The sequence below is a fragment of the Staurois parvus genome, unplaced genomic scaffold (assembly GCF_062004578.1).
Source record: "Staurois parvus isolate SC_StPar_1 unplaced genomic scaffold, SC_StPar_1.0 ptg000634l, whole genome shotgun sequence".
Taxonomy (NCBI): Eukaryota; Metazoa; Chordata; class Amphibia; order Anura; family Ranidae; genus Staurois; species Staurois parvus.
Window position 1 is genome coordinate 318,086 of NW_028318430.1, and position 27,494 is coordinate 345,579.

The 27,494-nt window shown below is 43.3% G+C and overlaps 1 protein-coding gene across 1 annotated transcript; it reads right to left on the reverse strand.

Moving 5' to 3' along the window:
- Positions 1-1,369: 1,369 nt before the first annotated feature.
- On the reverse strand, positions 1,370-14,471 carry LIPT1 (lipoyltransferase 1). Its single transcript, XM_089693442.1, has 2 exons — positions 14,347-14,471; positions 1,370-2,660 (listed from the first exon to the last, which is right to left on the reverse strand). Exon 2 carries the CDS (start codon positions 2,652-2,654, stop codon positions 1,533-1,535), a length of 1,122 nt encoding a protein of 373 aa, XP_089549568.1. The 5' UTR covers positions 2,655-2,660; positions 14,347-14,471; the 3' UTR covers positions 1,370-1,532.
- Positions 14,472-27,494: the final 13,023 nt, after the last annotated feature.

The window sequence follows — 27,494 nt, forward strand, 5'->3', positions numbered from 1 at the left end:
TTTTTTTTTGTGCTTAGCTGTGATTTGGCCATGGCTAATACCATGACACAGCTGGGCTGTGATTGGCCCAGCTTGTGCATGTGATCGCTGTGACCATTCACAGCCAGACACACTTGTCTACAATGGATGGCATGAAAGGAAGCCATCCATTGTATACAACTGTCATGTGACCTGCTGTGATTGGTCACTGCAGGTCACATGGTACTGACAATGTTGCCGGTACACAGATCTGTCATCGGCCGTGTCCAAGGTACAGGGCCGGTGACAGATCGCGCCGCAGCGCGGCCCTGAGGGCGTGCGCGTTCCTGAAAGGACACAATATGGCATCCACACGGAGGGACGAGCTGTTTGCCCGGCCGCCATCTGGCTATAGACCGGGTGGCAACTGGTTAAATACGACTAAAAGAAATCTCTGTCTCAAAAAAAAGGATACAAATTTAATATGGGTACAGTGTTACATGACCGCGCAATTGTGTTTTAAAGTATGACAGCGTTGAAAGTTGAAAATTGGCTTGGGCAGGAAGGGGGCAAAAGTAACCAGTAGGAAAGTTGTTAAAAATCTGGCTCTTAACTTTTTTAGCTGGCTCCTAGACTGAAAGCAAATTTGTAAAGCCCTGCTATAGTGGCTGATCACATGCCTGGTTATGAGATCTCAGCTGATGGGGTCTGTGGACTATTGTTCAGGCAGTGCCAGCTAGGCAGAAACCTTAGGTCCCTTAATGGCCAACTCTGGGAAATCTGAGAATTCTCCCTTGAGGTGGGCTGTGTCTGCTTAGCTAGGGTTAACTGCAGTTTTATTCTAGGGGAGAGTAAAGGACTTCTACTTGTCTGATTCTCTGCCCCAGCAGACCACACTCCCATAAGCTTCCGCGGTGGACTATGCATTGATTTCATCACATCCAATGCATGGCTATAGACCCTGTATCAGTCTGTCTGGATGATGCTATAACACAGGAGCATGGGGGAAAAGATGCTGTAGGGACTGATCTAGGAGCACAGAGAAATGGAGGATAGGGTAAATCTTCCTTTCTCTGTCCCCTAGACCTGAACAAGCAGTCCCACTGCAAAGGAGGACTTTCATGTTTCCCTGATTTGTTCTTTAACTTTTTAACACTTTTTCTGACCTTCCGCCCCTCTCAACCAATCAGAGTAGTTCTTATTTTAAAGCCAAAAGTAACCTTTATAATCTGAATGAATGTTTTTTTATCAATGTTACTGTTCTTTCACAGAATAAGGCTCAAGCCTAATGTTTTTATGTGGACTTAGAAATCTCAAAAGGTAGCAAAGCAATATATGGTATTGGTTGATGATAGATACCACCCCCCGCCTATGTACTAATTAAAGAGTTTCGGAAAAAATAATACATCAGTTTTAGAGTTGTGGTACAATTGTAATTTTTCTTCTTCTTTTTTTTTACATTTATTTCATGTTTTATATACAGAACACTGTCATTAAAAACTATTAATATACACCTTTAGAAAATATGCTCAATCTTGTATTTAAAAACTATTACCATTAGACTTATGATTACATCACATTATGGATATCAACTTCTCACATAAAATATTCCACTTTGTTTGAACTTCATAGTCTTGTGGAGAAGTTCTGATCAAAGTGCTCACTAAAAATACAGTTTCACTTGAGCAAAATTTGCTGCCCACCAAAATATTTTGCAGCTCATCACACTGTCCTTTAGAAAGCCACTGGTATGGCAATACAATAGAACAGCTCTCTATACAACCATTTTTTATAGCCATCGTTAATTTCACATCTATAACCGAATCCTCATGAAAAATCTGAAAGGAAGTCACAATGTCAAACTTTGGTGTTTTTCCATAAATCCACTCCCAAGTGCACAAATCCTGTTTCTTTTGAGATATGCCAGGAAAGATTGTCTCATCAGTTGGGTCAACTACTTGGACATGAGGCTTGTTATCATACTCGAAACTGTATTCTTTGGCCACCGCATCCATGACAGTTTCACATGTCAAAGACGAATGAGCTTGGGACAGGTTTTGAACCAGTGAAGGAACACTAGGTGTGGCATTACTCTGTATGCCTGTGTATGGACTTTGCAACACTAATGGTAGGATAGAACTGTCTGCATCACACAGCAAGGTACAGTGGTGATAGGCAACAGTCCTTCCAAGCTTAGATGCAGTCCCTGAAATTTTATATTTGCCGTCTAAGAGCAGGTCATATCTTTGTGTTGCTTGGACATTCAAAAATGGTTCCAGTTCTTTAAGAGCTCTAATAACCAAGTTTAAATTTTCCATTCGATCATACTTTTTCTTTGAGGTAAAAAAAGTTAGATTAACATTGCCCAGATCATGAAACACTGTCCCACCGCCACTTCTTCTCCTTGCCAGGCCAATTCCTTTTTCTCTCATCAAATGGAGGTTGCATTCTTTCCATGGATTTTGGTGACGGCCAATAACCACTGTTGGTGAATTCCTCCACAGAAACAAAACGTTCTTCTCTTCTAAGTTCATATGATCATGAATCCAATCTTCTACAGCCAAGTTCTCATATACATTGTTGGACACAGACTGCAAAATGAGACCTTGTCTCACCGAACTTCCAAACTTAACTACTGATGTATGAAAAGAAACTGGAAGCCTGATTCTTTTTAAAGTTGACTGGATCAACATCATTTTACACTAAGAGAAAAAACAAAAATACACATTTAGACAATGGAAATTGCATGTACATTTTAACTAAACAGAGACATGAAGTAAAAATGGAAGCAACACAATCTTTTGCACACCATTACTTGTCTAAATACTGTATAGAGCTTTCCATAAGTATGTACCCCCTTGGACTGTTCCACATTAGTGTTGCTACTTAAGCCACCAATCTAAAAAAGTAGTTCATCATGATGACTGGAATAAACAAGTATATCGTTTTTGGTCTTTTATTATTTCTAAAATATCTTGAAAACTTGGCTGCCCAAAGCAAACCATTTGCACACCTTTGCTTTTTAATGTACAAGCAATTACAGTGAAATCAATAGGAAGCATAAAAATAAATCTGCATACATTTCTCTCAATTAACTTGTAATGCAAATTCTATTGATTTCAATAGAGAACATGTGCCTAATACCGCATAGGCTTGATTCTTGGGGCCCACACTATTCCCCTTTGCTGTCAATTTTCTAAGTAAAACCTGTTGCAACCAACCCAAATAATAGCATAATTTGTTTAATACAGTCCACCTGTTGGTAACTAAAGTGTCACATGATCTCAAAATAAAATCAGTTTCTGAAGATCCCAGAGTAGAGAATATGCCTAAACAAATGGTATTATGAAGACCAAAAAGCTAACTAAACAAAACCAGAATAACAGTCTGGAGAAGCACCAAAAAGGGTTAAAAAAAAAAATATGCCACACACTGAACGTTAAAAAAATGTTAAGGATATGACAAAACCATAGTCCTGGCTAGAGAATGCTATCCACCAAAACCAGGTAAGGAGTTCATTATTTGGAGAGGCAACCAAGAGGTGTATGATAATTCTGAAGCAGCTCCAGGTGATATTTAATAAACCATTTATACAGAGTCATGTTGCCAATGGTGCCAATTGAGGCGGTCACTTCAAGGTGCACTCATGGAGGCCACTGGACACTCTCATCCACTCACATCCTTAGTGCAGCACAGTAACAGTTAGCTTGATCATATCCACTGCTGGCATGGTCCTTCATTTATGGGAAAACATTGAAGGTCCATGCACACTGGGTTTAAACGCTGCTTCTACAGAAGTTTTGTGTTTTGCCTGTACAATGTTATCCTATGTGTCCATGCACATTAGGACTTTTAGAGGCATATTTTAAGCTCCATGCTTTTGAGAGGACCTTTATGGCAAAAAATATGTTAAGTGCTTCTAAAATGCCTGTACAAAAATGCTCCATATAAGCAATTTTTGTCTGCCAAAAAAACTGAAAAGAACTGGTGTTTTTAGTCCCAGTGTACGAGGACCCTAATCCAGACAACGGGCTTTATAGAAGAGTGAAGAAAAAAAAAAAAGTCATGCGGGAGATACAGAAAACATTTTGAAAAGGTTCTTTGGTATAACATGATTAAAACTTAACAAGTTGGCTTTAGTGTAAAACACTATGGGGTTGATTTACTAAACTAGGAAAGTGCAAAATCTGGTAGTAGCCAGCTTCTAACTTCAGCTTGCTCAATTAAATTTTGACAAAAAAAAACAAAAACAAACTGGAAGCTGATTGGTTTCTATGCAGAGCTGCACCAGATTTTACGCTATCGAGCTTTAGTAAATCAACCCCTATGTGGTCTATATATAAAGGTTTTCGCCCATGATTCACACAACTGTCACCCAGTTTTTCCATTTTATCCTAATTCATTCAGTTGGGAAAATGTGTGAATAATGACAAAGTGAAAACAAAACTTTAATCAATGTCTGTGAATTTATTGAACATGGAAAAACTGAAATATTACATTGACATAAGTATTCATATCCTCTGCAACAAAACTTAAAATTTAGCTCAGGTGCCTCCCATTTCTCTTGATCATTTGAGATGTTTCTATACCTTGATTGGGAGCTCACATCTGGTAAATTAAATTGACATGATTTGGAAAGGCACACACCTCTCTACAAAAGGCCTCACAGCTGACAATGCATACTGTATCTGAGCAAAAGCCACATGGTCAAAAGGATTTGTCTGCAGAGCTCAGAGACAGGATTATTGCAAGACGCAGATCAGGGGGAAGGCTAAAAAATCAGCACAGTGGCCTTCATAATTCTTAAATAGAAGAAATCTGGTACAACCTGAACTCTTCCAAGATCCTGCTGCCTGGCAAAACTGTGCAATTGGGGGAGAAGGGCCTTAGTAAGAGAGGAGACCAAGAGCCCAATAGTCACTCTGACTGAGCTCCAGAGATCCTGTGTGGGGATGGGACAAAGTTCCAGAAGGACAACCATGGCAGAGTGGCTAGACGGAAGCTTCTCTTCAGTGCAAAACATATGAAAGCCTGCTTGGAGAATTTTTTTACTGGATATGTTTTATAGCAAAAAGTCTAATATATAGGTTTTTTTTTCAAGAATTGTCAGTCTTTTTGTTTATACTGCAAAAATAAAAAGCGCAGAGGTGATCAAATACCACCAAAAAAAGCTCCATTTGTGTAAATTTTGTTTATGTACAACGTTGCATGACTGTGTAATGACTGTGTAATGTTAAAGTAACACAGTGCTGTATTACAAAAAATGACCAGACATGCACCAGAGAAGAGAAAGATATGGGCTGCTGTGTGCAAAACCATTACACAGAGCAGGTACAGTGCCTTGAAAAAGTATTCATACCCCTTGAAATTTTCCACATTTTGTCATGTTACAACCAAAATGTTTCCAAATTGTTTTTACAAATAAATATCTGAAAAGTGTGGCGTGCATTTGTATTCAGCCCCCTTTACTCTGATACCCCTAACTAAAATCTAGTGGAAAAATAAAATATATAGTGTTGCGCTCCCAAACCTCAAATCAATATATTATTATTTGAATTTGATCTCTATTTTAAAGATTTCAGTAATTAAGAATGATGTGTACGAATAAACTTATATACTAATATTTGATTGAATCAAATCCCCCTGATGAAGCCACGTGACCAGTGGCGTAACGCGTAGGGGTGGGACTGTAACGTCACTCGGAGGGAGTCAGTCTGTTTGCCGGACCACGAGCACACAGCTCCGACAATCAGCGGCGGTCTTGGATTGTATTAGTGCTACCACTATCCGCACACCTAATATGTGAGTGCCATATTTTGAGCAAATAAAAGTCACACTTATATAAAAGATAAAGCACCATGTCGAGATCTTTTTTGTATGTGGTGAATCGTATGGAGATGAAAAAATAGACGAATTGCACCCGCTGGAGAGGAGATTCATCCTATAGCATATGTTACACACCATGGATATCCTAAAGCAGGAGTTCTAAACAAGCAGGTTCCAAAGGAGGTGAACCACAAGTTTATATAGCCTAATTGCAGGCTTCTTATGAGGTGAGCGCACATCTTCACTTGAGGGAGGATTCACAAGCAGTCACTAATCATTGTAAATTGAAGATTTTCCAGCACAAAGTCACTTTTTTGGGACATTATTTTTATTTTTATTTTTATTTTTTTTATTATTTTTATTTTTATATTTTATTTTTTATTATTTGCAGTTTATTTTTTCATGCACATTAATTATTTGTATTAATTCAAAGTATAAGAATATTAGTATATAAGTTTATTCGTACACATCATTCTTAATTACTGAAATCTTTAAAATAGAGATCAAATTCAAATAATAATATATTGATTTGAGGTTTGGGAGCGCAACACTATATATTTTATTTTTGCGGTCTATCACATTGGTAGTTATGTGCTATAGGTTTGCGATCCATTAATAGAGTGTATTTATAAGGAGTTTTTGTCTACTTTCTGGCTCGCAAGACATTTCCATTATTTTATAAAATCTAGTGGAACCAATTGCCTTCAGAAGTCACCTAATTAGTAAACAGTCCATCTATGTGTAATTTAATCTCAGTATAAATACAGCTGTTCTGTGAAGCCCTGAGAGGTTTGTTAGAGAACATTAGTGAACAAACAGCATCATGAAGGCCAAGCAACACACCAGATAGGTCAGGGATAAACTTCTGGAGACGTTTAAAGCAGGGTTAGGTTATAAGAAAATATCCCAAGCTTTGAACATCTCACGGAGCACTGTTTAGGTGGGCGGCCAGGTCTTGGAGCACTGTACAATTCATCATCTGAAAATGGAAAAATTATGGCACAACTGCAAACCTACCAAGACATGACCGTCCACCTAAAGTGACAGGCCGGGCAAGGAGAGCATTAATCAGAGAAGCAGCCAAGAGGCCCATGGTAACTCTGGAGGAGCTGCAGAGATCCACAGCTCAGGTGGGAGAATCTGTACACAGGACAACTTTTGGTTGTGCACTCCACAAATCTGGCATTTATGGAAGAGTGGCAAGAAGAAAGCCACTGTTGAAAGAAAGCCATAAGAAGTTCCATTTGCAGTTTGTGAGAAGCCATGTGGGGGACACAGCAAACATGTGGAAGAAGGTGCTCTGGTCAGATGAGAACAAAATTTTACTTTTTGGCCTAAAAGCAAAACGCTATGTGTGGCGGAAAACTAACACTGCACATCACCCTGACAACACCATCCCCACCGTGAAACATGGTGGTGGCAGCATCATGTTGTGGGGATGCTTTTCTTCAGCAGGGACAGAGAAGCTGATCAGAGTTGATGAGAAGATGGATGGAGCCAAATACAGGGTAATCTTAGAAGAAAACCTGTTAAGAGTCTGCAAAAGACTTGAGGCTGGGGCGGAGGTTCACCTTCCAGCAGGAAAACGACCCTAAACATACAGCCAGATCTACAATGGAATGGTTTAGATCAAAGCATATTCATGTGTTAGAATGTCCCTGTCAAAGTCCAGACCTAAATCCAATTGAGAATCTGTGGCAAGACATGAAAATTATAAGGAGAAAGACCCCCTGCGCTGAAATGGATGTAACCTACCCTAAGCAGCTAACACCCTCCTTTAACCACAAAGTATACAAATATTATGAAGAAAATGGTGTAGCGCTAAATCAATAGTAAACAGAAGCATCAATAGCACATATAAACAGAAAAGACATAGAAACATATAGATGAGCTGTCACAAACTGCACGATGCCCACATAACTTCCCCAGGGTTCCTCAGATACCCTGAGGAAGTCTTGTGGGCATCGTGACGCAACGTGTCGTTACGCAGTGACAGAAGTTCTGAGGCGTGGTGACGTCGTTTCCGGTGCGGACGCCATATTGGGACACCAAAAACCATGAAAATACACCCATATAATGGGGAAAAGCTGATGATGTTCATTTAACATGTGAGTGGCATTTTAATTGTTTTTTGGTGAATAAAAAGTTACTGGTTTACACTATGGAGGATCTCTTCTGTCTTTTGATATGATCTTGTGGTGGAAACGGCTGCTTATGAGTACCAGGTGACTGGAGAGAGCTCAGGAGCATTGGGTCTGCTGGCTAACCAGGAGGGTCCTTGTGGTGATGTGGCAATTCCTGTATATACAGTTGTGTTCAAATTAATAGCAGTCAGACATCACTAACCTGATCAATCACTGTTTTTGGTAGAAATTGTATTTCTACATGGAAAATAATTTACTGGCAGGTGTAGTAGAGTAATAGAAATCCAACAGACCCAACAGTCATAACATTCATGCTGCTGATTCTGTGTAATTGAATCACTAATTGAAAGGAGCATGTTCAAAATAATAGCAGTGTGGAGTTCTATTAGTGAGGTCATTCATTCTTTGAAAAACAGGTGGCAATTATTGCCCTTATTTAAGGAAGGAAGGCAGCAAATGTTGTACATGCTGGTTACAGTGTGTTTCTCTCTGAAATTCTGAGGAAAATGGGCCGTTCTAGACATTGTTCAGAAGAACAGCGTACCTTGATTAAAAAGTTGATTGGAGAAGGAAAACATATAAAGAAGTGCAGAAAATGATAGGATGCGCAGCTAAAATGATCGCAAATGCTTTAAAATGGCAACCAAAACCTGAAAGACGTGGAAGAAAGCGAAAAACTACCATTCGAATGGTTAGAAGAATAGCCAAAATGGCAAGGACTCAGCCAACAATCAGCTCCAGGAAGATCAAAGAAGGTCTAAAGTTACCTGTGAGTACTGTTACAATTAGAAGACGCCTATGTGAAGCCAAGCTATCTACAAGAAGCCCCCGCAAAGTCCCACTGTTGAAAAAAAAGACGTGCTGAAGAGGTTACAATTTGCCAAAGAGCACATTGACTGGCCTAAAGAGAAATGGCGCAACATTTTGTGGACTGATGAAAGTAAGATTGTTCTTTTTGGGTCTAGTGGCCGGAGACAGTTTGTCAGACGACCCCCAAACACTGAATTCAAGCCACAGTACACTGTGAAGACAGTGAAGCATGGTTGCGCAAGCATCATGATATGGGGATGTTTCTCATACTACGGTGTTGGGCCTATTTATCACATACCAGGGATCATGGATCAGTTTGAAAACATCAGAATACTTGAAGAGGTCATGCTGCCTTATGCTGAAGAGGAAATGCCCTTGAAATGGGTGTTCCAACAAGACAACGACCCCAAACACACCAGTAAATGTGCAACATCTTGGTTCCAGACCAACAAGATTGACGTTATGGAGTGGCCAGCCCAATCCCCGGATCTTAATCCAATAGAAAACTTGTGGGGTGACATCAAAAATGCAGTTTCTGAGGCAAAACCAAGAAATAGAGAAGAACTGTGGAATGTAGTCCAATCATCCTGGGCTGGAATACCTGTTCACAGGTGCCAGAAGTTGGTTGACTCCATGCAACACAGATGTACAGCAGCATGTTTTGATTTGGAATAGAATGTGTAGTGTTCCCAATGTATTTGTGTGTATGGAAATAAAAGCTATTAGAAGGATTTTGAGCTTTATTCACTTTTTTGAACACACTGCAATTATTTTGAACACAACTGTACGTGGTTTTTCCACAAAGCAAGCTGGCCCTTGTGGTCATTTTAAGGAGGTGAGGAGGCATTTTGGCCACTTATGGATATCAATTCACAGTGTGTGGCCAGTGGTGTATTTTGGTTTAGTGCTGCCCTAGGCAAGACTAAAATCCAGCACCCCCCCCACCCGCATCTAAATTTACCCTACCCCTTTCTGATTAAGATCCACCCCTTCATCTGTAAACCCCTTCCTATTTAGGCCCCGCCCACTGACAACGATGGGACGCTATTCCTCTCACACTGACACCAGTGATGGGGCACTATTCCTCCCACACTGGCACTGATGGGGCACTATTCCTCCCAGTGACACCAATCAGAGAGAGAGAGGGAAGAGAGAGAGAAGAGAGGGAAGAGAGAGGGAAGAAAGGGGGGAGAGAGAGAGAGAGAGAGGGGGGGTGGGAAGAGAGAGAGAGGGGGTGGGAAAAGAGAGGGGGGAAGAGAGGGAGGGGGGGAAGAGAGAGGGGGAGGGGGGAAAGAGAGAGAGAGGGAGGGGGAGAGAGAGGGGGGAGGGGAAAGAGGGAGGGGGGAGGGGGAAAGAGAGAGAGGGGGGGAAGAGAGAGGGGGGAAGAGGGAGGGGGGAAGAGAGAGAGGGAGGGGGGAGAGAGGGAGGGGGAAGAGAGAGAGAGGGGGGGAGAGGGGGGGAGGGGGGAAGAGAGGGGGGGGAGAGAGAGGGGGGGGAGACAGAGAGGGGGAGAGGGAGGGGGGAGAGGGAGGAGGGAGAGAGAGGGAGGGGGGAGAGAGAGGGAGGGGGGAGAGAGAGGGGGAGGAGAAGAGAGAGAGGGGGAGGAGAAGGGGAGAGAGGAGGGGAGATGAGGGGGGGTGAGAGGGGGAAAGAGAGATGAGAGGGGGAGGAGAGAGATGAGAGGGGGAGAGAGAGATGAGAGGGGGAGAGAGAGAGGGGGGGGAGAGAGAGAGAGGGGGGGAGAGAGGAGAGAGAGAAGAGGGGCAGAGAGAGGAGAGGGGCAGAGAGAGGAGAGGGGAAGAGAGAGGGGGGAGAGAGGGGGAAGGGGGAGCATACAGGAGCTGACCGTATGCAGGAGATGGATAAAGGAGGTGACTGGCAGCACATAGAGCATAGAGAGAAATGCAGGGTCCTCTATGTGCCGCCCGGCCCCCTCTCCAGCCGGCTCCATGGCTGAAAGGTTCTCTGTCTCCTCGCCGCTGAGCACACACACACACGAACCCACCCAAGCATGCCCCCCTGGCCAAGCAGAGCCCTTTGCAGTGACAGCACTGGTCCCTTCTGCCAGGGGGCGGTGCCGCCCCCGAAAAGTGCCGCCCAAGGCAGATGCCTTGTTTGCCTCGCGGCAGATACACCCCTGTGTGTGGCACCAAACTCACTCCACGATCTTACTGATTGAATCCACATGTGTTTTATCTGTATCTTGCACATTGGTAGTTGATTCAATGGACTATCATCTGGCATGATTTTTTATATGTGTTGGACACTTGCACTTGTGTATTAGTTGCGTTCCCCTATAGGGAATCACTTGCCTCACAGTTATTTGGTCCCCGATTGGGGTTATTTTATGTGGGGGGGTCACTTGTGCAGTTTGTGACATCTCACCTATATGTTTCTATGTCTTTTATGTTTATATGTGCGATTGATGCTTCTGTTTAGTATTAGCGCTACACCATTTTCTCTCTACACCATGTCACTCTCTAGATGTGCAAAGCTGGTAGACACATCCCCAAAAAGACTTACAGCTGGAATTGCAGAGAAAGGTGGTTCTAGTATTCAAGTGTTGACTCAGGGGGCTGAATAAAAAATGCCGCCACACTTTTCAAGGATTTGTAAAAAAAAAAAAAAACAAAGTTAACCACTTCCCCTCCGGCCGTTGTATATAAACAGCCGGATGGTGGCAGTGCAGGGGTGGGTGGCCATTTATAAATGGCCTCCCCGCCTCCTGCGCGCTCCCTGGGAGCACGCAGCACCACGATCCGCTGCGTCCTCCGGACACAGTGGAACACCAATCATCGTACGAGACCTCTGTGCGAGGTCCCGATCATGTGATCACTGATTGGCCAATCAGTGATCACATGCAGAGTAGTAACCAAGATGTCACTTCTGACATCATTGCTTACTATGTGTGAAATCTGTGAATGATCACAGATGTCACATGGTACAGGGCTATTCACAACAGCCTTGTACCATGTGACAAGCTGTGACCAATCACAGCTCACACAGTATTTCTCAATGGCTGCAAGAATGCAGCCAGAGAAGGAGAAATGATTGCTTTCACAGCCTTTATGGGTGTAAAAGCAATCTGTAAAAAAAAAAAAAATTCCTCATCACCCCCCCCCCCCCCCCCACAAGTAGTACAGTGTCACCATGGTGACACTGTACTGCTAGGGTGACAGTATGTAAAAAAACAAATAATATAAAAAAATAAAATTGTAAAAAAAAATTTTTAAATTATATTTTTTGGTTATAAACTAATTTAGGTTATTTTTTTACTAAAACTGAATACATTTTGGCCACGATTTACGATTTATTTGCAAAATGTTATAAGAAAAACACTTTTTTTGGACTTTTTCATTTATATAGCAAAAAAAAAAAAAAAAATCCCAGTGGTGAATAAATACCACTAAAATAAAGCTTTAGCAAACACAAATGCTCCTGCGCTTGGGGATGGACTCGATGCTACAACCACATTAAGAATGTCCTGGAACATGCACACCTTGCTGCCCTCAAATGGACCGGGGGAATCCAAATATACTCAATGGGGAAAGAACAAAAAGAGGGCGCACAGGCCTAGTGCATTACCATAAAAAATGTTTAATAAAAAATAAATAATAAAGTAGGTGTTGTACTCACAAACGACAATATAGTCAAGGCACATCATAAAAGACAGCTGGATCAACACCGCGCTGAGTAACAGTCCGCAATAGGGAGTTAAGACATCCAAAAGACTGACGCGTTTCGAGGACTTGCCTCTTCCTCAGAGCCCTGAGGAAGAGGCAAGTCCTCGAAACGCGTCAGCCTTTTGGATGTCTAAAAATCCCTATTGCGGACTGTTACTCAGCGCGGTGTTGATCCAGCTGTCTTTTATGATGTGCCTTGACTATATTGTCGTTTGTGAGTACAACACCTACTTTATTTTTATTAAACATTTTTTATGGTAATGCACTAGGCCTGTGCGCCCTCTTTTTGTTCTTTCCCCATTTAAAATAAAGCTTTATCTGTCTAAAAAAATGCTAAAATAATTCATACGGTTACAGTGTTGCATGACCGTGCAATTGTCATTCAAAGTGTGATAGCGCTGAAAGCTGAAAATTGGCCTGGGCAGGCAGGGGGGTAAAAGTGTCCAGACTTGAAGTGGTTAAAAACCATTTATCATTTTCCTTCCGCTTCACAATTATTTTCCACTTTGTGTTGGTCTATCACATAAAATCCCAATAAAATATTTACATTTTCAGTTGTAACATGACAAAATGTGGAACATTTCAAGGGGTGTGAATACTTTTATCAAGGTATTGCAAGTATAACATGTTTATTTAACCACTCCCCTCCCGGCCCATGTACATAAACGGCCCACCGGGGAGCAGTGCAGGAGCGGGTTGCCGTTCATAAACTGCGCCCGCATTTTCAGCCTGTGCGTGCCCCCTTGTACACAGATCGCTGTATGGGACCTCCTGTGTGAGGTCCCAATCATGTGATCACTGATTGGCCAATCAGTGATCACATGAACAGTAGTAAGCAAGATGTCACTTCTGACATCATTGCTTACTACTTGTGAAGTCTGTGAATGATCACAGAGGTCACATGGTACAAGGCTATTCACAACAGCCTTGTACCATGTGACAAGCTGTGACCAATCACAGCTCTCACGGTATTTCTCAATGGCTGCAAGAATGCAGTCAGAGAGGAGGAGAAATTATTGCTGTTACAGCCTTTGAGTGTAAAAAAAAAAAAAAAAAAAATCATCACACTCCACATGTAGTACATTGTCACTATGGTGACAATGTACTGCTAGGGTGACAGTATGTTAAAAAAAACATAAATAAAATTTTTTTAATAAAAATGTAAAAAATTGTTTTTTAAAAATTATAACTAATTTGGGTTATTTTTTTTACTAAAAAGATAGATGAATACATTTTGGGCTGGATTTATATAGATTATTTATTTGCAACATTTTATAAGAAACACTTTTTTCAAAATGTTTAGACTTTTTCATTTATTTAGAAAAAAAATAAAAATCCAAGTGGTGAATAAATACCACCAAAATAAAGTTTTATCTGCCTCAAAAAAAAAAAAGCTAAATTCTAATGGGTACAGTGTTGCATGACCGCGCAATTGTCATTCAAAGTGTGATAGCGCTGAAAGGTGATAATTGGCCTGGGCAGGAACGGGGTGAAAGTGTCCGGACTTGAAGTGGTTAAAAGAAAAAATACCTTTCCAATCACTGCAATGCAAACATTAAACGAGGGCACTGTATGTTAGAAATATGAGCGCACTGATTACATTTGTTCAAGAGGTGAACTATGCCTTCAACTCCTACAGAGAAGAATGTGCAAAAAAGGCTACAAGATCGTCTACTACAAAATAGATTGCAGGAAGGAAGTGCATCTAATTATGTATATGTCTCCTACAAGGGACTGTCAGATCACTTAGACTAGAGCACAGACAGAACTGTTTCCAGAGCAAACCACCATGTGCGTTGACAATGACATCATATATCGTCATCTACATGAGACACACCTTTAACGCGCATGCGTGTTTCCACGGCCCGCGTGTTTTCTATAGAATAGATTACAGTGGCGTCCAATTGAGTAGTAGAGACTCTCACCTGTCTGATATAGAAGCCGACTATTCTCCCTCCGCCTGCTAGCTGAAAGCGAGCACCGATATTCCTTCCCACGTGTAGACTCCGCCCCTGTGTGTCCTGATGTCCCTTCCCTGTGTGATGTCTCCTCTGACTGACAGTTCCAGCTGGATGTAGTTCCTTAGCGTTCAGAAACGGCTTCTCAACAGGTTGACATGTGCCTAGAGTTTGGACAGGACAATCCCTGGAATTTTTCCAATTAGGACCTCTAAAAACGTTTTAAAAAGCCCCAGCAGTGCCACCTGTCAGTGTCCATCAGTGCCTTGTGTCAGTGCTCATTAGTGCCTCGTGCCAGTGCCCATCAGTGCCACATCAATGCCACATATCAGTGCCTACCAGTGCACATCAATGCCGCATATCAGTGCCCATCTGAGCTGCCTTTCAGTGTCACCCATCAGTGTCTGTCAGTGCCACCTATCAGTGCTGCCAATCAGTTCCACCTATCAGTGCCAGTCGGTGCCGCCTATGAGTGCCAGTCAGTGCCTCCTATCAGTGCGCATCAGTGTCGCCTATCAGTGACGCCTAACAGCGCCAGTCAGTGCCACCTATCAGTGCCTGTCAGTGCTGCCTATCAGTGCCATGTATCAGTGCTGCCTTTCAGTGCCCATCAGTGATGCCTGTCAATGCCCATCAGTGCCACCTACCAGTGCCTCCTCATCAGTGCCACCTATCAGTGTCCATCAGTGCAGCCTATCAGTGCCCATCACTGCAGCCTCATTAGCGCATATCAGTGAAGGAGAAAAATCACTTATTTACAAAATTTTATAACAAAAACTAAGAAAAAACATTTTTTTTTCTAAATTTTCAGTGGTTTTTGGTTTGTTTAGCAAAAAATAAAAAACCCAGAGGTGAATATCACCAAAATAAAGCTCTATCTGTCTAAAAAAAGTGATAAAAATTTCATATGGCTACAGTGTTGCATGACCGCGCAATTGTCATTCAAAGTGTGACAGCGCTGAAAGCTGGAAATTGGCCTGGGCAGGAAGGGGGTATAAGTGCCCTGTAGGCTAGTGGTTAAAAAAAGCAGTGTGTGGTGTGTGATTTCAGCCCATTTAAATAAATGGGCTTGAAATTGCACTGCTTAGACCCGCATATGAATCACACATGTGATTAGCTGTGATTGGACACAGCTGATCACATGACCGAGCCGACATCTTTGGCTCTTTCCGTTGATCGGTGATCCGCTGTGTCCGAGGGACACCACCGATCGCCGTGCTGCGCGCGCCCCCGGAGCCGCACATGCGCGGTTAGAATGGGAGGATGTCATATGACGTCCTCCCAGAACGAGAACCGCCTTGCGCCTGACATTACCTTAACCGTGGGAGGCGGTTAAACGCACAGCAACCCCATTGCATAGTATTTTGTACCATGCGGTTTGGTGCAGGCAAACACAATGCCCCCGCAGAAGATTGCAATGGGAACGTGGCTCTATCGCACCGCATTCTCGAATGAACAAGCCCTTAAAGTATAACTAAAGGCAAACCTTTTAGTTTTGGATAGAATGAAGATGGATTAGAACACCTGTCAGGTTTTATTGCTGTCTGTGCCCCTGTTAGGGAGATTCATCCTCTCTGTTTGTACTGTTTACCGTAATTACTGAAAGTGAAAATAATAGAAAATCACAGATTTTGGGTTAACATCTGAACAGTAATACAGTAGAGTAGAAATCTTCCAATGGGGATGCTAGTTCTGGTGACACCCTGGGATTCCCTCATTTTAGATGGATTTCCTCCCACTTCCTGTTTGGCTATGGGACAGGACGTGAAGGAAAATCTCCCCAATGGGACACAGATGGCAAAAAAAAAATGTATGGGACTTTATGTTTTCATTTTTGATAGAGTAAGGGAGAGTTACTCCCTTACTCTATCAAAAATGAAAAAATAAAGTGTTGCCTATAGGTACACTTTAAAGCCCGGTTGCCCAGCAGCACACACTAACCTTCCCTTTTCTCCCCCACCAATCCATTCAAGAGGTATGAAGGAGCATGTGACTCACACCATGTGATTGGTGATTGGCCTAGGGTTGTCTTTCCTTGCTCTAGACAGTTGAACAGTAAAGGAAAGTAAGTAAATAGTGCTGGTGACTGCAGACTGCAAACCAGAGTATTTAAAAGTTCTAAAAGTGTATGGATGCATCTGATATGTAATTGGCAAATTAAAGAGGGCTGTTTCTCTTTTACAGATTTCATCTATAGTTAGGGTTACCATCTAGCCAGTACCCCCATGTATTTCTATGGACTTGCGGGTGTAAACGGATGAACATCTTTTTACATCCGTTAACATCCGTTTTTTTGAACGTATGAAAACCCTATTTTTCTTCCACCAAAAAAACCCAGAACAGACAAAAAACAGATGTCAATGGATTGTATGCAGCCCGGCAAGCACCCTCCCCTCCTGAACCATATCAGGCCACATGCCCTCAACATGGGGGGGTGCTTTGAGGCGGGGGGCTCCCCCACCCAAAGCACCTTGTCCCATGTTGATGGGGACAAAGGCCTCTTCCCCACAATCCTGGGCTGTGGTTGTGGGGGTCTGCGGGTAGGGGGCTTATCAGCATCTGGAAGCCCCAAGATTATACTAATTCACAAAAACAATTTAGTGTGAAAAAAGACAGGAGACAGTCTTGGACAAGTCCTTTATTAAAAGAAGGAAAATAAAAGAATGTCCCCCGAAGTAGATCCAACATCAATCACAATGCCCACTGCTGCCGCCCCGAAAAGAAAAAAAAAACAAAGGTTCCACTCCCAGAATTGGCTCCCCCCGTCTGACTGCTCCACTGGCTTGACAGTGGTTAAATATGTAAGGGGTGGGCCACCCGGTGACATCATCAACCGGGGCATGCTGGGTCAATGATGTCACACGGGACACATACATGATTTAAGAACTGTCAAGCCAGCGGAGCAGTCAGACGGCGGGAGCGAGTCTTTGTTTTCTTGTTTTTCCCGAAGAGGCCCTTGTCCCCAACATGGGGATCCCCCCACCCCAAAGCACCCCCTCATGTTGAGGGCATGTGGCCCTGGTATAGTTTAGGCGCTTGCTCACCCCCCCCCCCCCCCCCCCCTTTCCTGACCTGCCGGGCTGCATGCTTGGATAAGGGTCTGGTATGGATTTTGGGGGGGGAACCCCATGCCATTTGTTTTTAAATTTTGGCGTGGGGGTTCTCCTTAAAATCCAAACCAGATCCAAAGGGCTTGGTATTTTTAAAAAAAATTTTTAATTGCCGACATTTTTTTTTCTTTTTTACATTCAGCTGTCAGTGGGGAGCCCCGCTGACAGGTGATGACTAAAAACAGATGAAAAATGGATGTAAACTGATGAAAAAACAGATGTAAAACTCACCGTTTTTTCTTTGAAAAAACGTGACTGAACTGATGAAAAAGAACGCCTGTGTGAAGGGACCCTTAAGGACCTGTCTTTTTTGGAGGGGAGCCAGCTGACAGGCTCCTACTGCTTAATTGCAGTTAAAGTGGCACTTTACTCACCTCCACCTCAGCAATGCAGTGTCCAGAACTCCCTGCTAGCTAATGACATTTTTGACCAGTTTTCTTCTGAGTTCCGATCTTTGACCCTATTGATTGGTTGTGCCAAGGTGATGTCACTCCTGCTCATGTGTGGGATTTAATTTATTTCGGCAGATTCTGAAATTGTACACTGAGCTGAGTGTGTGCAGCACAGTGTACAGGGCGAAGGTGAGAATACTTTAAAAGGAGAAGAGGCATAGTATGTCTCTTCTCTTCTGTTTTAGTACAGTTTGACTTTCAGATGGTAGCAGTGATGGTGACAGCGATGTCCGCTAGTCTTCTTCTGCCCATCATTTCCTACCTCCAGCTTGCAATGATAATGCATTGCATGCTGTGCCGGTGGTGAATCAGGGAATATAGGTGAGCAGAAGGCAACTTAGAGAAATCCTGTGAGAGAGTCACCAGCTCAAAGAGTTAGCTGTACTTTGATGCAACCTGCACTTGCGTAACCTACATTATTTACTCCTGATCCCTGTGATCCCTGCATTTTGTGCGTTACATGCTCCTGACCTCTGCGCTCTGTGTGATATGTACTTCTGTGCTCTGTGTGATATGTACTCCTGACCCCTGCACTTATGTGTTATACGCTCCTGACCTCTGCACTCTGTGTGATATGTACTCCTGTCCCCTGCACTTTATGTGTTACATGCTCCTGACCTCTGCACTCTGCGTGATATGTACTCCTGACCCCTGCACTTTATGTGTTACACGCTCCGGACCTCTGCACTCTGCGTGATATCTACTCCCTGACCCCTGCACTTTATGTGTTACATGCTCCGGACCTCTGCACTCTGCGTGATATGTACTCCTGACCCCTGCACTTTATGTGTTACATGCTCCGGACCTCTGCAATCTGCGTGATATCTACTCCTGACCCCTGCACTTTATGTGTTACATGCTCCTGACCTCTGCACTCTGCGTGATATGTACTCCTGACCCCTGCACTTTATGTGTTACATACTCCGGACTTCTGCACTCTGCGTGATATGTACTCCTGACCCCTGCACTTTATGTGTTACATGCTCCGGACCTCTGCAATCTGCGTGATATCTACTCCTGACCCCTGCACTTTATGTGTTACGTGCTCCTGACCTCTGCACTCTGCGTGATATGTACTCCTGACCCCTGCACTTTATGTGTTACATACTCCGGACTTCTGCACTCTGTGTGATATGTAATTCTGTCCCTGCACTTTATGTGTTACATGCTCCTGACGTCTGCACTCTGTGTGATATGTACTCCTGACCTCTGCACTTTATGTGTTACATGCTCCGGACCTCTGCAATCTGTGTGATATGTACTCCTGACCCCTGCACTTTATGTGTTACATGCTCCGGACCTCTGCACTCTGTGTGATATGTACTCCTGACCCCTGCACTTTATGTGTTACATGCTCCAGACCTCTGCACTCTGTGTGATATGTACTCCTGACCTATGCCACTTTATGTGTTACATGCTCCAGACCTCTGCACTCTGTGTGATATGTACTCTTGACCTATGCACTTTATGTGTTACATGCTCCTGACCTCTGCACTCTGTGTGATATGTATTCCTGACCCCTGCACTTTATGTGTTACATGCTCCTGACCTCTGCACTCTGTGTGATATGTACTCCTGACCCTTGAACTTTATGTGTTACATGCTCCGCACCTCTGCACTCTGTGTGATATGTACTCCTGACCCCTGCACTTTATGTGTTACATGCTCCAGACCTCTGCACTCTGTGTGATATGTACTCCTGACCAGGGGCAGACTGAAAACTCATGGGGCCCCCAGGCAGTAAGAGATAATGGGGCCTTCTGTTCCCCTGCCTACATTCAAGACACACCCACACAACACCCTACCTACATATTGCAGCTCAGCTGCATAGAAGGGGCATTTAAATATTTACTGCAGCAAAGTCTGCATGAATGTTCCCGACTTCTTTCCGTAGAAGCCACTGGGCACTTCCAGGTTTAAAGATGGCTGCCATGTGGGAGATATGAAAGAGAGAGGGGAGTGAGAGGGTGCAAAAGAGGAGGGGTGTGAGAGAGAGAGAGGAAGGGATGAGAGAGGAGGGGTGTATTTTAAATTGCGCTAAAAAGTGGGCAAGGCTTAAAAGGGGTGTGGTTAAATAGTGTCTGAGATGACTTATATAGTGCAGAATGAGGTAATGTGAATTAGGAATGTGCAGTGTGGTGTGTATGATAGTGGGTAGTATGTACAGGAAGAGGGGTGCAGAGTGTATGGCGGTGGGTAGTGTGTGCAGGGAGAGGAGTGCGGAGTGTATGACGGTGGGTAGTGTGTACAGGGAGAGGAGTGCGGAGTGTATGGCGGTGGGTAGTGTGTACAGGGAGAGGAGTGCGGAGTGTATGGCGGTGGGTAGTATGTACAGGGACAGGAGTGCGGAGTGTATGGCGGTGGGTAGTATGTGCAGGGAGAGGAGTGCGGAGTGTATGGCGGTGGGTAGTATGCACAGGGAGAGGAGTGCGGAGTGTATGGCGGTTGTTAGTATGTGCAGGGAGAGGAGTGCGGAGTGTATGGCGGTGGGTAGTATGTACAGGGAGAGGAGTGCGGAGTGTATGGTGGTGGGTAGTATGTGCAGGGAGAGGAGTGCGGAGTGTATGACGGTGGGTAGTGTGTACAGGGAGAGGAGTGCGGAGTGTATGGCGGTGGGTAGTGTGTACAGGGAGAGGAGTGCGGAGTGTATGGCGGTGGGTAGTATGTGCAGGGAGAGGAGTGCAGAGTGTATGGCGGTGGGTAGTATGCACAGGGAGAGGAGTGCGGAGTGTATGGCGGTTGTTAGTATGTGTAGGATGGTGTCAGTACTTCATTTTTTTTAGTATTATTTTTTTTTTTTTTTACAATTTTCTGATTTATTTTTACAAATTAATGTTTTATTATTTTTATAATTTTTTTTCAAAATGCTTTTTGGTGGCCAGTGGATGGTGTCAGTAGAGCAATGGTGTGGGTGTCAGAATTTTTTAATTTTTATTATCTAATTTTTAATTATTTTTTACAATTTATTTCTGTATTATTTTTTTCACAATGATTTTGTGGCGGCAGTGGACAGTTTCAGTAGGGAGCACTATTATATGTTGGGCTGTCATAAGATTGGGTTGAATAAACAGCACCCCCTTATATCGGAAGGAAGGGAATGGATGGAGGGAAGGAAGGAAGAAAGAAAAGGGAGGGAGGGAGGGAATGGATGGAGGAAGAAAGGGGAGGGAAGGAAGGATGGGTGGGAGGAAAAAAAGGAGGGGATGGAGGAAGGATGGAATAAAGGAAAGAAATAAAATGGATGGAGGAAGGAATGAAGGAAAAGGAAAGAAGGAATAGGAGGGAGGGAAAGAAGGAAGGGAGGAAGGAAGGAATAAAAAGGGAGAGAGGGAGTGGATGAAGAAAGAGGAGGAAAGGAAGGAGGGGTGGGAGGAAAGAATGAAGGGAGGGGATGAAGGAAAGAAGGGAAAGAAGAAAGGGAGGGAGGGAATGGCAGGAGGAAGGAAGGAATGAAATGGATGGAGGAAGGAATGAAGGAAAAGGAGGGAAGGGAGGGAGGGAATGGATGGAGGAATAAAGGGGAGGTAAGGAAGGGAGGGAGGGGAATAAGGGGGGGGGGTGGAGGAAGGAAGAAAAGGGAGGGAATGGATGGAGGAAGGAATGAAGAAAGGAAGAAAAGGGAGGAAGGGAATATGGGAGGGGATGGAGGAAAGAAGAAAAGGGATGGAATGGAAGGCGGAAGGAATGAAGAAAGGAAGAAAAGGAGGGAGGAAGGGAATAAGGGAGGGGACGGAGGAAGGAAGAAAAGGAAGGGAATGGATGGAGGAAGGAGGGAATGGATGGAGGGAGGGATGAAGGAAGGGGAGGGAAAGAAGGAAGGAAGAAAAGGGAGGGAGGGAATAGATGGAGGAAGGAAGGAAATGGATGGAGAAAAGAATGAAGGAAAGGGAGGGAAGGGAGGAAGGAAGGAAATGAAAGGAGCGGAGGGAGGCAGGAAGGAAGGAAGAGAAGGGAAGGGAGGGAGGGAGAGAGAAAGAGAGAGAGAGAAAGAGAGAGAGAGAAAAGAAAGAAAGAAAGAAAGAAAGAAAGAAAGAAAGAAAGAAAGAAAGAAAGAAAGAAAAAGAAAAGAAAGAGAAGGGAGGGAGGGAATAGATGGAGGGAGGGAGGAAGGAAGGAAGGATTGAAGGAAGGGGAGGGAAGGGGGAAAGAAGGAAGGAATGATTGAAGGATGAGGAGGGAGGGATGGAAAAAATGAAGGGAGGGGATAGAGGAAGGAAAGAAGACAAGGAAGAAAAGGGATGGAGGAAGGAAGGAAGAAGAAAATGAATGAAGGAAGGAATGAAGGAAGGGGAGGGAAGGAAGGAAGGAAGAAAAAGGAGGGATGAAATGAAGGAAGGAAGGAAAGAAGGGGAGGAAGGGAGAGTGAAATGAAGGAAGGAGAAAGGGAGGAGGGAGGGAGGGAAGATAAGAATGTAAGGATGGAGGAAGGAAGAAAAGGGAGGGATGGAATGGATGAAGGAAGGAAGGAAAGAAGGGAGGGAAGGAATGGATGAAGGAAGGAAAGGAATGAAGGAAATGAAGGAGGATGGGAGGAAAGAATGAAAGGAGGGGAGGGAGGAAATAATGAAAGGAGGGGATGGATGAAGAAGAAAAGGGAGGGAATGGATAGAGGAAGGAATGGGTGGCAGAGAGAGAGGGAGGGAGGAGGGAGAGAGAGAGAGGGAGGGAGAAGGGAGAGAGGGGGGGAGGGCTGGAGAGAGAGAGGGACAGAGGGGGGGAGGGAGGGAGAAAGAGAGAGGAGAGGGAGGAGAGAGAATGGATGGTGGAAGGAAGGAATGGGAGAGAGAGAGGGGGGGGAGAAGGGGGGTGAGAGAGAGGGAGGGGGAGGGAATAGAGAGAGAGAAAGGGGGGGGGGGAGAGGGAAAGGGGGATTGAGAAGGTCTTGAGAACGCCCGATGGGAGGGGCGAAACACGTTGAACGCATTTCCGGTCTTTACCCCGTACGTCTGACGTCACTTTCGGTGAGTGAAACGCACGCTGAGCGGTGCGTTCCAGCGGCCATTTTTTGGGATCTGTGCATGGTTTTCTCTGTGGAGCTTCTGCTGTACCCTGGAGCAGTGATGATGAGAGTCTTGAGGAGGCTGTATATCACTCATTTTCCATCTGGAAGAGGTTGTTTCAATAAATGTGCCTTTTTAAAGTGGTTGAAATGTGAGTGGCCTTAATCTTTGATTTTATTGAAAATAGCAATTAGCAATATTACGCTATCTGAGATTTTTTTCTCCCTGGTTGAATGGTGGAGCCTATTCTGATGGTGAGGAATCCTATAGAGTGGATACGAAAGAGGGTTTAGGATCCCATTAAATTCCTAAAAGGCGTTTCATTCACCAAAATCTGGTGAGTGTAATTGATGTTGGTTTTGCACGGGTGGAAGGTGGAAGTTTTCTTTGCATCTGAAGAATTTCTGGATTTCTTATTTCTACACGAATTTTTTGTGATTCACGAACTTTTGGTGTCTATTATTATGATGGACTTTCACTACTAATATTATTTATGATATATTTAGTAATATTATGCACTTTATAGATTGATTATATTTAGAGGTCTATGTTTGCGCTGTTTATTTATAATTGTCACATATAGACAAGCCTGATGCATTTTGGAAACAAGTTCTGTGGACCGATGAGGTTAAAATTGAACTTTTTGGCCGGAATGAGCAAAGGTACGTTTGGAGAAGAAGGGGCACAGAATTTAATGAAAAGAACCTCTGTCCAACTGTTAAGCATGGGGTTGGATCAATCATGCTTTGGGGTTGTGTTGCAGCCAGTGGCACAGGGAACATCTCACGAGTAGAAGGAAAAATGGATTCAATAAAATTTCATCAAATTTTGGATGGTAACTTGATGCCATCTGTGAAAAAGCTGAAGTTAAAGAGAGGATGGCTTCTACAAATGGATAATCATCCTAAACACACCTCAAAATCCATGGGGGATTACATCAAGAGGTGTAAACTGAAGGTTTTGCCATGGCCTTCACAATCTCCTGACCTTGACATAATTGAAAATCTATGGATAGACCTTAAAAGAGCAGTGCGTGACAGACAGCCCAGAAATCTCAAAGAACTGGAAGACTTTTGTAAGGAAGAATGGGCAAAGATACCTCAAACAAGAATTGAAAGACTCTTGGCTGGCTACAAAAAGCGTTTACAAGCTGTGATACTTGCCAAAGGGGGCAGTACAAGATATTAATTCTGCAGGGTGCCCAAACTTTTGCAGGCGCCATTTTTTTGTTTTCTGTTATTTTGAAAGTGTAAACGATGGAAATAAAATCTAACTTTTGTTGACATATCATAAGAATGTCTAATCTGTAATTTGATGCCTTTTGGAAATTTTTCCATCTTTCCTTGGCTTCTTTATGCACATTAATACAAATTTTTAGTTGGGGTGTCCAAACCTTCGATCCCCACTGTATATATATATATATATATATATATTTTTTTTTTTTTATGTTTTATTTAAATATATCAAATATATATTTATGATATATTTAAATAAAACATATTTTTTTATTTATTAATGGTCGTGCACGACTGGATTCATTATGACCTTAGGTCCAGGATCCCGGTTGGTGCGGTATACTATCAAATGGGGCTGTTTACAAATAGCTTCAGGAGACCCAGTGGGGGTTCCCTGCGATTAGCTGCAGGAGGGAAGCCCCACTGAAAGCGTCCAGGGGCGGTCATCTGCAGGTAATCTCTGTGTGAGCAATTATGTGCAATCAGCCGCAAACATCTGTGGTAGCTGTTAGCCTCCCATTATTTGCAATGGGGCTTTCCATCTGCACCTAATCGCAAAAAACCCCGCTAGGCCTCCGGCACCTAATCGCAAATGGCCGCATTTGCAAGTGTGAATTGAGCCTAAGGGCTCTTTCACACAACCATAAAGAGGTCATAGTAAACACTTCCTCAGCACCTGCAGCTGTCCATAGATACCTGTATGAGGGTATGTGTCAGAGGTTACATAAAACACTTCCACAGATGTAAGCTCTGACCGCACAATGTCCGCATTTGGGGTATACGTTCATGTGCCCCATGCAACGTGCTGTCCTTTTTTTCACTGCACTGTGTCAAAAATCCAGGTTATCCTATGGGGTTAGCTCACACTATTGCAGTGCAGTTAAAAAAAAGTACAGCAAGCTGCATTTTTCCACACTGCTAATGCAGAGAAATGCACGCAAATGCATGTAAATGCACAAAAATGCATCACAGTGCACATAAAAGCCCAAAGAGAGAAAAAAAAAAGGAAGTGACCTCACAGGACAAACACGAATGCTGGTAGGTTAATAGGCTCTTATCTAAAAATTGGCCCTAGTATAGCTTGAAACATGCATGGGACAAGCATGTATCTATACTCAGACAAAAAAGGTAACACACAAAACACAACCCCAAACCCCCCTCCCGAAAAAAAAAATTGGCAGACCCAGTGGACCACTTGGTCTTTTTCTGACATCACCTTTTCATTTGGGTGCAGCATTACATGACCGCGCAATTGTCAGTTAAAATAACTCAGCGCCGTATCGCAAAAAATGGCCCGGTCAGTAAGGGGGTAAAGCCGGCCATACATGTGTCGAATTCTGAAACAATTTTCTTTCAAAAATCTTTTCTAAGAATTTTCGTTCAAATTTTGCACCATTAGTGGGCCACAGCAAAGGCCAATTTTCAAGCGACCATCGAATTTGAATGATCGGGCATGTTGGAAATGTTTTGAAAAATGAAAAAACTTCTAATCAATGATGGAAGAATTGTGTGAGAAATGTAACTGAAAAAGAAATAAGCATGAGCTGTGACCTGGAAAGAAAAGAAAATTCTTGGCCATGAAAATTCTTTTGTGTAGCAACACGAGGTGAAATGAAATGCTCAGTTGGTTGAATTTCAAAATCAATGGTGGCACCGTCAGATTACAAAATGCACAAGATTTCTAATTTTCTAAAGAAAATTCAATCGGAATTCAACCCATGTATGGCCTGCATAAATCCTCTCGAGGGCAAGTGGTTCTGATGTGAATGTACAGTATATACAGTCAGGTCCATAAATATTGGGACATTGACACAATTCTAACATTTTTGGCTCTATACACCACCACAATGGATTTGAAATGAAACAAACAAGATGCACTTTAACTGCAGACAGTCAGCTTTAATTTGAGGGTATTTACATCCAAATCAGGTGAACGGTGTAGGAATTACAACAGTTTGCATATGTGCCTCCCACTTGTTAAGGTACCAAAAGTAATGGGACAGAATAATAATCATAAATCAAACTTTCACTTTTTAATACTTGGTTGCAAATCCTTTGCAGTCAATTACAGCCTGAAGTCTGGAACGCATAGACATCACCAGACGCTGGGTTTCATCCCTGGTGATGCTCTGCCAGGCCTCTACTGCAACTGTCTTCAGTTCCTGCTTGTTCTTGGGGCATTTTCCCTTCAGTTTTGTCTTCTGCAAGTGAAATGCATGCTCAATCGGATTCAGGTCAGGTGATTGACTTGGCCTTTGCATAACATTCCACTTCTTTCCCTTAAAAAACTCTTTGGTTGCTTTTGCAGTATGCTTTGGGTCATTGTCCATCTGCACTGTGAAGCGGCGTCCAATGAGTTCCGAAGCATTTGGCTGAATATGAGCAGATAATATTGCCCAAAACACTTCAGAATTCATCCTGCTGCTTTTGTCAGCAGTCACATCATCAATAAATACAAGAGAAGCAGTTCCATTGGCAGCCATACATGCCATGCCATGACAATACCACCACCATGCTTCACTGATGAGGTGGTATGCTTAGGATCATGAGCAGTTCCTTTCCTTCTCCATACTCTTCTCTTCCCGTCACTCTGGTACAAGTTGATCTTGGTCTCATCTGTCCATAGGATGCTGTTCCAGAACTGTGAATGCTTTTTTAGATGTCGTTTGGCAAACTCTAATCTGGCCTTCCTGTTTTTGAGGCTCACCAATGGTTTACATCTTGTGGTGAACCCTCTGTATTCACTCTGGTGAAGTCTTCTCTTGATTGTTGACTTTGACACACATACACCTACCTGCTGGAGAGTGTTCTTGATCTGGCCAACTGTTGTGAAGGGTGTTTTCTTCACCGGGGAAAGAATTCTTCGGTCATCCACCACAGTTGTTTTCCGTGGTCTTCCGGGCCTTTTGGTGTTGCTGAGCTCACCGGTGCGTTCCTTCTTTTTAAGAATGTTCCAAACAGTTGTTTTGGCCACGCCTAATGTTTTTGCTATCTCTCTGATGGGTTTGTTTTGTTTTTTCAGCCTAATGATGGCTTGCTTCACTGATAGTGACAGCTCTTTGGATCTCATCTTGAGAGTTGACAGCAACAGATTCCAAATGCAAATAGCACACTTGAAATGATCTCTGTACCTTTTATCTGCTCATTGTAATTGGGATAATGAGGGAATAACACACACCTGGCCATGGAACAGCTGAGAAGCCAATTGTCCCATTACTTTTGGTCCCTTAACAAGTGGGAGGCACATATGCAAACTGTTGTAATTCCTACACCGTTCAGCTGATTTGGATGTAAATACCCTCAAATAAAAGCTGACTG

Coding starts and splice junctions, on each gene's coding strand:
- LIPT1 (XM_089693442.1), bottom strand. CDS start 2,654: ATGATGTTGATCCAGTCAACTTTAAAAAGAATCAGGCTTCCAGTTTCT.